The sequence below is a fragment of the Dasypus novemcinctus genome, chromosome 5 (genome assembly GCF_030445035.2).
Source record: "Dasypus novemcinctus isolate mDasNov1 chromosome 5, mDasNov1.1.hap2, whole genome shotgun sequence".
NCBI classification, from domain to species: domain Eukaryota; kingdom Metazoa; phylum Chordata; class Mammalia; order Cingulata; family Dasypodidae; genus Dasypus; species Dasypus novemcinctus.
Genome location: NC_080677.1, coordinates 12,839,420 through 12,852,078, shown reverse-complemented (window position 1 = coordinate 12,852,078; position 12,659 = coordinate 12,839,420). Strand labels below are relative to the sequence as shown.

Sequence of the window (12,659 nt, the reverse complement as noted above, 5' to 3'; positions counted from 1 at the left end):
CGGCCCTAGCCTGCCCACTCAAGTAATGGGAGATATACCATTCTCAAATTTTGGGGGGATCTACAGATACCAGTTTTCATGGTCTGTCTTATTCTTCATCTCATATGTGTATCCAAGAGTAAAAAAAAAAAGACCCTTCATTGCTTCTGGTCTCTCCAATTATGCACACATTTTCACAAGATCATAAATTTTATCCTACCTATTATACTCCTCCTGAATGCACAGCTAAAACTGAAGAAACAATACATTTTATAAAATGCATCCATATATAAATTTGAATAAATATGATTTACAAAAATTGAAACTGGGTAATTGGGAACACTCATGGCAATGAGAATTTTATTGTTTTTCTTTTAATTTTTCAAAATAATCAAATGTATTCTATCAAAAGTTTAAGATTGGGGAAAATAAGTCATTCCTCATTTTCTTTTACTGCCTAACCATCTCTTATGTTATTCTTTATTTTTTCGTCTCTTTATCTTTTTTTTTAATGTTACATTAAAAAAATATGAGGTCCCCATATAACCCCCACCCCCCTCACCATGCTCCTCCATCAACAACCTCTTTCATCATTGTGGCACATTCACTGCATTTGGTGAATACATTTTGGAGCACTGCTGTACCACATGGATAATGGTTTACATTGTAGTTTACGCTCTTCCCCAGTCCACCTAGTGGGCCATGGCAGGACACACAATGTCCAGCATCTGTCCCTGCAGTACCACCCAGGACAACTCCAAGTCCTGAAAATGCCTCCACATCATATCTCTTCTTCCCTCTCCCTACCCTTAGGAGCTACTGTTGCCACTTTCTGCACATCAATGCTACAATTTCTTCTATTACTAATCACAATAGTTCCAGAGTAGAATATCAGTAAGTCCACTCTAATCCATACTCTATTCTTCCATTCTGTGGTCCTACGCTATTCTTAACAATGCACAGCCCTACACACCAGGATGTGTAACATTGGATTGACTGTAAGCACCTACTGAATCAACCTCAGCCTTCCTATTAAGTATAAACTGCTCCTGTTCATAGCTATCACCTATGTTCACCACATGCTTAAGGCAATTTCAGGCACTAACATGATCCATGAGTGCATAATTTCTTTAACGAGGCCATGGGTTGAATAAAATACAGAAAACCTCTCTCATCTCTTCAGAAAATACAGTCTCAATGGAGATGGGACAAACTATTGTGATTTTGGCAAGAGATTACTTATTGATGAGTCCCTAACTTACCATAACTATTGCGTCTTAGATAACCTTAAATGAAGCTCATCCATGAATATCTCCTGAATGCACTTAAAATTTCCATGTCAATAGGAGGAACTTGGTCATTGCTGGCAACAGATGTGTAATTTCAGTTAAAGAATTCCCTACTCACCTGTGGCTGCATTGTAGGTCAGATGACAACTGTCTTCTTCCAGATTTTCACTCACAACCAGAAAAGCAGTAGATGAACAAAGCTGAGAATGGACAAAGAAACATTCAGGTTCAAGTCTTGGCCACAATTTCCCAACACAACTGTCATGCATGCCAAATATTTTACCTGGGAATTACAGCAGCACAATCAACAAGAACATGAGGTGTGCTCCAATGGAAATAGGGAGAGGACTCTCTTCTCTCATGGTCAAAAGTTAGGAAACTTTGGCTTCTCTGGCAAATAAATATCTGAATACTGCCACTGTATGGATAAAAATATGAAATTCATTGAATTGTATGTATTAATTAGCTCATACTGTTTTCCCTCCCTGATTCCAACATAGGAATCCCTGACCCATGAAGGTAGTCTAGAATTTCTTGGATATACTTATTCATTGTGCACTAGCGTTATTTCCCCAATATCCATCCCTTCCTTCTCCCTCTTAAGGCACCATGGGTACAGCTTCTTCTGATCTCAGCTGAAGGCTGGCATAAGGCTCGTCTCACTTTCAGAGCTCATCTCTTTCTGGGCTCAGCTGCTCTGCTCTCCACAAGGCCAGCTGTAAAATATCAGGCAAATGGCAGGGCTCTCTCCCCAGGGCTCCAGCATCAAAACTAAGCTTTCTCCTCTGCCCTGTCGTTTTCTGTGTGAGTGATCGCCCACCAAAGGAGCAGGGACTCAATGCCCTACTGATGTGGCCGAATCAAAAACCCTAATCATAATTTAATCAAGTAAAAGTGAAATCTCTAAATTTAATACAAAGGGTATCGTGTCCAGAGGAACAAACCAGTTTACAAACATAATCAAATATCTTTTTAGAATTCATAAATAGTAACTGTTATACAATATTATTGATTAAAATTGAAATCTTTACCAGAAACCTCTCCCTCATCATAATCAATATGCACATCATTTTTCCCTTTCAATTATGAAAAAATTATGATCCATCTGAACACACTCTCCCTCCTTGGTATGATCCCTCAGCATCCCCTTTCAAGTCTCTGACCTCACCTGACTCAGGCTCTCCGCCTCCATCCCCTACCTCTGCTCCTACCTCCTTTTCTCCCCGTCACACTCTTCCCGCAGAATGCCTCCCTCCACCCCACTAGCTGAACCACCCTTGGCCCCCCTAGTCCCCTTAACATCCCCTGACATTGCCTGAGGGAAGCGGTGGGAGCTGAGGAATCATCCCAGTACAGGTTCCTTTCTCACTCTCAGATCTTAGTCAGACAGAAGAGCAATTAGGCTCCTTCTCAGAAAACACTGCTACATACATCAAAGAATTCCAACACCTCACTCGCTCCTGTGATCTCACATATCAGGATTTCTGTGTCATAATAACTTCTACCACCCTGAGGAAAAAAGCCACATTTGGGCTGCAGCCACTGCCTTTGGAGATTCCCTACACAAACAGGACCCTCATCATCACGTCCCTGGCACTGACCCAGTTCCCGCAGCTTCCCCTCCATGGGAGCTGTGCAAAAAGTCTCTAACCAGTGTCTTACTTGCCAGAAAAATAACCCAAAGGGAACATCATGGACTTTTTTGGGGACACAAAGTTGAGGGCTTGCCCCGGCGGAAGATTGGCAAATAGACTTCACAGTAATGCCCCAAACCACAGGAAATTTTACAGGGAATCAAGTCCTGGGTCCATCATACTAGAGCAAAACCCTACTACTTATCAGAGCCAGCAGATAAAGTAGGTCCTGAGCCAGAGATCACACCAGAGCATGAAGCAAAATATGGGATGGAGCCAGTTGAGAACCTGCGGTTCCTGTTCAAGAAGAAAAAACTCCACCAAATACTAATCTTGTTCTTCCTACTACAGGAACCTGCCAGTAACTAGCCCTGAGGAAAGATATCACTCATCCTTCACAAATATTTTGCAAATCATCCAAAACCTCTACAATTAGAACCAAGTGTTGGTACTGTGAAAATTTGCACAATCAATATCAAGTAATGCCTAAACCAGTTTACTATGAAATGTTTCAGTTAATCTACACCTTAAAAGCAATAGCCAAAACAACCTACTTAAATAAAATTCAACAGGTTTTGTAAAAGTAAACCCCAAAACAGGTAACACCACAAATAATTTTTTAAAAGCCAATTAGTGCCCTTGTTTACCTTTTTAGGAATCACAGCATTTGTTGGTACTGCAGCCACATCCCTATACTTAGTTATCAACCACTCCAAAGAAGTGAGAGCATTAAAAAACTAAAAAAGCAAAGCCAATAACCTCATAATACAGGAAAATAATTTCTCCTCCTGGAACCCATCCAGCTTCACTAAGTAGCAGGTCCCCTTTGTTAATTGTTATCCTTATTCTTTTAATGATTGCAGCTATACTCATATATTAATTAAAAGCAGTTGCAAACTCTAACAAACTAACTTTTCCTCCTTAGACCACCCTCTTACTATAGTTTTCTAAGAGCTCAACGTCCATGTCACCAGGAAGTAGTTACAGAAGATCTGAGCTGCGTCCTTTTCCCTGCGATAAGAATATCGCCAAAAACTAGAAGGATGGAATTGAATTGAGCAGGAAGTGGGGTGGACTGAGAATCACAATGCTGGTGGGGACTGGCTTCTTTCCATCCAGGTCATATTGCAGGTCTAGCCTAAGCCCCAGTGCCACCTCCAACAGGGAGGAAGCTGCAGGGACCTGCGCCAGCCTCTCCAGGAAATTGCCAGCCAAGCTGCAGAGGCCGGTGACTGTCCTACTCTGGTGGCACAAGCCACACAAGGAGCTGTTCTGTGATTGGAATTGGAAGTTCCATTTCCCAAAAACGGGAGGAGGAGATGGTTGGCTGCCAATTTCAGCTACTGACTGGTAGATTTGGATGGCTAAGGAATAAACCAAGAAACAAGTGGGCTGTGAATCTGTCCAAGTTGGAAAGGAAAGAGGCCAGTGGCCACCATTTGATTCTGCCCCTAGACTGAGGGGAAGCCTGGCTGACCAAATATCACAGTGACAGTAGGAACTGCTTTTTTTCACCTAGGTAAGCCCGTAGCCCTAGACTAGGCTTCAGCCCCACCTCTAGCAGAGAGGAGGCTGGCTAGCTCTGCACCAGCCTATCCAGGTAACTTTGGGTACCTTTGGCTGCCACAAACGGAATAATCTGAAGTGTATGGGGGCAACTGCGGTCATCTTGGGCCCACAATGCATAGATTGCTGCTTACACCTGCAGCTCCATCCCCACTCCAGGCAGGGGAGAAAGGGGTGTGAAGCTTCATCAGTCTCTCTGGGCAACCACAGTCTAGGCCTGCATGACTTGGATTATTCCATGTAACTGTGACTCTGCTGTAATGAGAAAATTGGGAGAGGCTTCACTGGTCCCTGGGGCAATGAGGGCAGCTTGAGGCTCTCCAGTTTATAGCACCAATTACATCCTTGTCTCCTACTGCACAACCAGCAAGGGAGAAAGAGTAGGAAACCCTAAATTAAAGATGTGAAAATGCCAAAGACAGGGCGAGAATTCTGAGAACAGTAAGAGAAAAGCAATGCATAACATATAAGGGATCCCTAATAAGATTAAGTGCTGATTTCTCACCAGAAACCACGGAGGCAAGAAGACAGCGGTCTGATATATTTAAGATATGAGAGAAAAACCTCCAGCCAAGAATTTTATATCTAGCAATACTGTCTTTCAAAAATGAGGACAAGATTAGAATATTTACAGATAAACAGAAACTGAGAGAATTTCTAAGCAAGAGATCAGATTTTCAGGAAATACTAAAGGGTGAGCTAGAGCCTGAAAAGAAAAGACAGGAGAGAGAAGCCTGGAAGAGAGTCTAGAAATGATTATATCAATAAAAGTAACTAAAAGTGTCAAAAGAGTGGTGAAAATAAAAATAAAATATGACAGAAACAACTCAAATAGGAATAAACTTAACCAACGATGTAAAGCACTCTTATTCAGAAAAGTACAACCCAATATTAAAAGAAATTTTAAAAGTCCTAAATAACTGGAAGAACATTCCATGCTCATGGATTGGAAGACTAAATATCATTAAGATGTCAAATTGTCAAATTATCCTCAAATTGATATACAGAATCAATACAACCCTGATGAAAATTCCACTAGTATAAAAAAAAAAATTGAAAACATAATTATCAAATTTACTTGGAAGGGTAAGGGGTCCTGAATAGCTAGACACATCATAAAAGGAAAAGCGAACCCTCATCTCTGGACTTTACACCATACTACCAAGTATAATGGTAAAAACAGCATAAAGACAGACATATAGACCAATGGAACAAAATTGATGGCTCAGAAACAGACCCTCACATATATGGTCAAGTGATTTTTGACCAGCCTGTCAAACTCACACAGCTCAGGCAGAACAATCCATTTAACAAATGGTGCTGAAAGAATTGGATATCCATAGCTGAAAGAAGGAAAGAGGACCCCTATCTCAAACCTTATCCAAAAACTAACTCAAAATGGATCAAAAAACTAAAAATAAAAGCAAGAACCACAAAACTTCTAGAAGAAATTGTAGGAAAATATGTTCAAGACCTGTTGGTAGATGGTGGATTCTTAAAGAAGATAAGAGGACTGAGTGGACTACTGATGTTTAACATACATAGAAGTTTTAATTAGCTCTACTGTAAAATTGAGGAAATGTATAGAGTGGATGGTAACACACAGAGTAACAGCTAGTTTATAAATGGGGATGTGACTGAAAATGGTAGTCTAGTTATGTAAATGTCAATTGACAGAATGCTGGAGAATAATCTAGGAACTGGATAGCACAGTAAACCAAGAGGTGGGTGAGACTTGTGGTTGATGGTACAGACGCAAGAGTGTCCTTTGTTAACTAGAACAAATGTATATCACTACTGATGGGTGTTGGGAATGTGGAGAAGCATGGGAAAAATACAGCTGGAGTGACCTGTGGACTGTGGTTAGTAGTAATAATAAAATATTCTTACATCTGTGCAAAAGATGTACTGTATTGATACTGAGGCAGTATGGAAAATGTGAGCCAAATGTACACTATGGACATGGCAATAATCAGATGATATGTGGTGTGTTGGTGGAGGGATGTTGTTTGGGAATTCTGTACATGTGCATGATTGTTTTATAAGTTTACAACTTCTGTCATAAAAAAATATATTTAAAAAATAAGAATAGGATGGGTTGGGGGAAAAACACACCAAATGTAAGAAAAGAACTATGATTAGTAGGAAGATTTTGACAGTGTTCTTCATAGTTTGTAACAAACTTCTCATGACAATGTTGATGGAAGGTTGATGCATGGGACCCCTGTATGATGTTGTGCATGTTTGCTTTGTAAGTTCACCACTTTTACTATACATTTGTTTATGTATGTTCATATATAAATGACATAAAGATAACAGTAATCAGATTGGTTAGGGAGAAAATACTTTGTTTAGTAGTAATATTTTGACAATGCTCTTTAATCATTAGTTAAAAAGGTTTAAAAACAATGCAAGTTATTGGTGGTAGGGTGAGACGTTATATATGTTTGATGCTATATAAGTTTGTTTTGTAAGTTCACAACTATTATACATTTATTGTTTATGTATGTTTATGTATGAGTGATATATTTCAATAAATGAAAAAAAATTTATAAGATAGGACACAGTGCCTATCTTATAAAATGGCAAAATCTCATCAAAGACAACAGAGAATTTCAGTGTTCATTATGGGAAACATTCCAAATAGACAAAATTACTATTCTCAAAAATGTACTCCAGAGAGGAGCTTCCAAACCAAAGCATATTAAGAAACTGCAATATTTTAAAATAGTTTAAATAAAGGATTCCTGAAAGAATTACACAAACAATGCAATTTAAAAAATTATACCATTTATCCAGGGCAAGAATTAAATGAAGACCTGAGAAACTCTGAGCAGTTAAATGCAAGATACTCTATAAAGATTCTGGATAAGTTGGATCAAGTGTCAAAGAAGTCTTAACACAAAGCCAATCAACAATAAAACCATACACAAGAGGAATAAACTTATCTTTAGGGTGAACTCAAGATAATCAGATGCTTAGACTTCAATATAAATTACAAGCTATATTAAAGAACAAAAAGAAGTGACTCAGTCAAGGGAGCAAATTAAAACTCTGAAGAGACAGAATTTGCAACAACTAATCAAAGAAGTTCAAACATATCTAAATCAGTTCAAGGAGATGAAGGAAAAGATGCATAAAGAGATAAAGGACATTAAGAAGACAATGTGTGAACATAACAAAGATTTTAAGGTATAAAAAAGCATGTGGATGAAAGATACAACAGCAGAGATTAACATGCACTAGAGAAGCTGAGGTCTCTCTTCAGACCCCCACCATGCCGGTGGGGGGTGTGAGGTCTATTCTTCAGACCCCCTCCATTGGGAGAGCTTCCCAATAAACTTCCTGCCTGCAACCCTCAGTCTCCTTGTCCCAGTGGGTGCTGTTTTTCTCTAACATTTGGTGCCAAAAACCAAGGCTGGGGTCACACTGAGACCAATCTATTGGTGAGGAATTTCCACCCTGCTGCTGCTGAAAGAATACATCCAACAATGGACACTGATTCATAGCTGGGTGAGTCAAGGGTTTCTATGCTAGAGGATCCTTCTCTCTCTCTCTCCTTTTTCCATTGTCCAGGACAACCCACTGAAAATCCTAAGCACTACGTCAGTGATTCCCAATGCTGTCCCCAGGGACCATGGCAGTGGGAAAGCCTGCGTCTTCATGAGAAGAAACTCCTTGGCTCCAGGGATGTCTGATTCCAAGCATGGTTTCTTGTTTCCTTGGAGAATTCTAACTGATTTGGAGATGGCTGGCTCACTCAGAATCACCCCTGTCCTAGAAATCCTTAGTCTCACCCATGCCACCTAAAATGGGGAATTCAATTTCAGTGCCTGAAAAACCACACCTCTGGGTTGTCTCCTTCACAACTTTAAAACACAGTATCTGAAAGGAGACATCAAACCCAAAAAACTCATTTTCTACTTGATCACTGTGTGGCCACATACAAATATGACAATTAAAGTCAATGGCCAGAGAGGAGCATCTTTGATTTCCAAGTTCTCCAAGACTAAAAGAACTTTATCCAGTGCAGCAGCAAAGGAGCCTGAGGTTACTTACGTTCAAGCCTTCTTTCATCTTTGTATCCACCTCTCCCTCTGTCAATCCTGTTCTTTCACACCAAAAACCACCTCAAAAGCTTTCATCTTCCTCCTTTCCACCCCCAAATCTGCCAAAAACCTTGACTTTGATCCAGCTAATCAGGATCCCCCTGCACCACCTCCATACATACTTTGGACATCACATCCTCCTCATTCTCTGACTCTCCTTCCTCCCCCTCCTCATTGTCACCACCTCCCACCCCAACTTTCTCCTCTCCTCATACAGGCACTGAGGACAGTGCTCCCCTCCCTTCCCATTCACTCCCCAACCTCTGCACATAGAAAACCCTTCTTCCAACTCCAGTCCTTCCGATCACACCCCTCCTTCACTGGTGTATGCCTCCAGCACCCTGACTTATTCCATCCTCCTCCTATTCCCCCACATCTTCCTTTAAACCCACTCCATTCTCCCCACCTACCACCTGCTCTCAAGCCCAACTCCCCACTCTCCAGCCTCCTTCCCCAGCTCCTGTCCTCCCTCTCCAGGAAGTGGCCCAGGCAAAAGGCATTATGCACATTAACATCCCCTTCTTCCTCTCTGATCTCTCCCAAATCAAACACTGTCTCAGATCCTATTCCTCTGATCCCTCTCATTTTATCAACACCCAGCTGTCCCCAATGACCTTACTTAACCAACAAATGCTCACCTCTTACAAGTAAGCTTTTAGCTGACTCCTAAGTCTACATGCACTCCTAAAAAGCAATAATTCAAAACATATGTGTTAAATACCTGTCTATCTAAACTACTAAATTAAAGCTGAACTTCATTTAAAGTGCTCATATATTCCTAATTGTTTCTGATTCTTAGTTAAAGTGTTTCTAAAAACGAGCTTACATATAACAAGCAACACTGATTCCAGAAGAAAAAGATACCATAAAAGCAATGAAATTAAAGATATAAAAGTATGAAAACTTAAAAATAGCCATACCAAATGAGTAAGAATTACAAGTCAAATTAATGAACTTTATGTTTCTGTCAGTGTGTGGTAACTCTTTTTGTGTTTTTCTGTTTGTTCAGTGCCAGTGTATATTTGAATACCTCTGGATGGTAATATTAAATTTATAAATGAAAATTCCTAAAAGAGATCTATTCAAATGGCCAAAAATTAAATAAGCATTTACATTAAAAAGTAAGTATGGGGAAACAGATGTGGCTCAACCAGCTGGGCTCCTGTCTACCATACAGGAGGGTCCAGAGTTCAATGCCCAGGCTTACCCTCATGGGTAAGCTGGCCCATGCAGCAAGCTGGCCCATGTGGAGTGCTGGCCCATGCTGGAATGCCACCCCACGCAGGAGTGCCGCCCTGTGTGGGAAATCCACCCAGTTCAAGAAAGCCACCCTGTGCAGTAGTGCTGGCTGATGCAGAGAGCTGGTGCAGCAAGATGATGCAACAAGAGACACAGAGGAAAGAAAATAAGAAGATGTAGCAGAACAGGGAGTTGAGATGGTGCAAGACAGTAATCACCTCTCTCTCACTCTGGAAGGTCCCAGGATCGGTTCCCGGAGCTGCCTAAGGAGAATACAAGCATACACAGAAAAACACAAAGTGAATGGACACAGAGATCAAACAATGGGGGGAACATGGGAAAGGGGGAGAAATAAATAAATCTTTTTTAAAATAAGTAAATATGAATGCTAATCCTTAAAGTGATGAAAATTGTCTTGACTAATTAAATTACTACAAATCTTTTCATAAATTGCCTAAATTGAAATGAGTTTATTTTTCTTCACAGAATAAAATGAAGGATGTGAAACTTAAATGGATATCAAAAGAAGTAAAAAGTTTGTAGGAATGCTGACTGAAATAAGATGTTTGTTCAAGAAAGTGTTTTGTCCTAAGATCTGATGGGTGGTTTCATAAAATCAGAATGGAAGAAGTATATAGGACAAAACCTGAATGCATATGGCAAGTTGTAGAAGGTATTATGGAAGCATTAAGTAAGGAAATGTGTTTGTGAAGGCAGAGTTTGTCTTGAAGTGAAGTAACTATGCTCTATGTGGTTATGAATAGTTATAAGAAGTTCGCAGAAGCATTGCTTAAACTGAAATATTCAAATGGCTAATTACAGAAAGTCATCTTTAACCAGAAACTGAATTGATGCATAACAGGAAAACCTATCAGACGCCACCTCAACCTACGTATTAAAGTGGTGATAGATAGAAGATAATTTTGATTCCATTGGGAATTTAGGTTTTCATAAAATAATAAGGAAAGTAGTTTTTCCTGCACTGCTAAAATAAAATACCTGTTAATTAATGTAATCATGGTAACTATATGTTTTAAGAAATTTGCTTTGGGACAGTTCCCAAAATCATTTTGCTAACTTATGTATGTAGGGTGCATAAAATGTACTTTTATTATTAAAGAAAAAGACAGTAATTTTGTCCTAAAATAAAATGACTGGTGATGAAGAAAGCTTAAAATACAAAACAAAACCTGAATGAATACAGAAATTTTTGTAGCTAAAGTTGGGTAAAATGTATTGTGTCTGTGTATAAAGTTTTAAAAGTTATAAAATCAAATAGTATACTGATGCAGTTAAAATTTTGTTCCCCGTTAAATAGCAAAATTCCCCAAATCAGTGGTCTGTTTCAGCAAAAGTTTACAAAAAGGTTTTTTCCTGAATAATCAGTATACAAAAGAAAAATCTCTTTTATCAAAATAACTTCTTATACTTTAACCTTATCTTTTTCTTGGCTGTTTAAGAAAAATAAATCTTATCACTTTTAAAAGAACATAATGTTCAAACCTGTCTTCTCAGAGTCAAATCCTGAAAAATATCTTTCACCTTGGGAAAAAGTGAGATACCAGAATAGGTGAATTCACTGTATATATTATAAGTTGAATGAAAAGTGTTTGAAAGTGTTATAAATTAAAAGATTCTTTAACCCTCTGTTAATCAAAATTGTACCAGCAAAATGTTCATATGAATACTTAAAGAGCGCATAAAATTCCTGAAAATCTAATTATATTTTGGCATAGTATTATATATAGTGTTGTTTTTAAAAAAATGCACTGGAGGTATACAACAGCAGATATGAAAAGGAAGAAGAATCAGTGTACTAGAAGACAGGCAATCAAAATCACAGAATCATTAGAAGAAATTTTAAAAAAAGAAAAGAAAAGGTTGAGCAATGTCTCAGGGATAAGCAACAGCAAGAAGTGCACAAACATATACCTAATGGGCGTCCCAGAAGGAGAAGAGAAGGGGCAGAAAGGATATATGAGAAAATAATGGCCAAAATTTTCCCACATCTTATGAAAGACATAAAAATAAATGTCCAAGAATCACAAAGTACTCCAAACAGAATACATCCTAATTGACTTAACTGAGACACATCTGAATCAGAATGTCAAATGCTAAAGATAAAGAGAATTCTGAAAGCAGCAAGAGAAAAGTGATTCTTCACATACAGGGGATCCTCAATAAAAGTAAGTGCCAATCAATCATACCAGAAACCATGGAGGTGAGAAGGCACTGGTAGGCTATCTTTAAAGTACTGAAAGAGTACAACATCCAGACAAAAGTTCTTCATCAGGTAAAAGAGTCATTCAAAAATACGGGAGAGTTTAAAATATTCACAGATAAACAGAAACAGAGAGTTTATCAACAAAAAGTATGCCTTACAAAAATTACTAAAGGGAGATCTGTACATTGAAAAGGAAAAGACAGAAAGAATGGCTTTGAATAGTGTGAAGAAATGAAGTTTCAGAGAATATGTGTACTCTTGATGCTAAGTTGGTATCTTTTCAAATTAGTAGGCTATATATGCAGGTTGTGCAATATAAACCCCAGGGTAAAAAAAAAAAAAGAATTTAAAAAATATAAACAGAAATGAGAAAGGTATCAATGAAATGAAGGAAAAGAGAGACCAAAAAAATGGCATAAAAACTAAAGGAAAAAAAAAGGCTGAAATAAGGACAGCCTTGACAGTAGTAATACTGAATGTTTATCGATGAAACTCACCAAAAAACACAATGCCAGAATGAATTTTTTTAAAGAAGTATGATCCAGCTATATATTTATTACAAGTGATTCAATTTAGACACAAAGACAAATAGGTTGAAATCAAAAGGCTGGAAAAAGAT

The 12,659-nt window shown here is 38.6% G+C and overlaps 1 protein-coding gene across 2 annotated transcripts in view; it reads right to left on the bottom strand.

Moving 5' to 3' along the window:
* LOC101428052 (zinc finger protein 596-like) overlaps window positions 1–12,659 on the bottom strand; it is a 32,721-nt gene that overhangs the window by 4,858 nt on the left and 15,204 nt on the right. For both annotated transcript variants that reach the window (XM_058296724.2, XM_058296725.2), the window contains exons 2-3: window positions 1,552–1,686; window positions 1,387–1,468 (exon numbers count right to left, since the gene is read on the bottom strand). In XM_058296724.2, coding sequence (XP_058152707.1) covers window positions 1,387–1,398 — 12 coding nt within the window. In that variant the 5' untranslated portion in view covers window positions 1,399–1,468; window positions 1,552–1,686. The remainder of the gene's footprint in view (window positions 1–1,386; window positions 1,469–1,551; window positions 1,687–12,659) is intronic.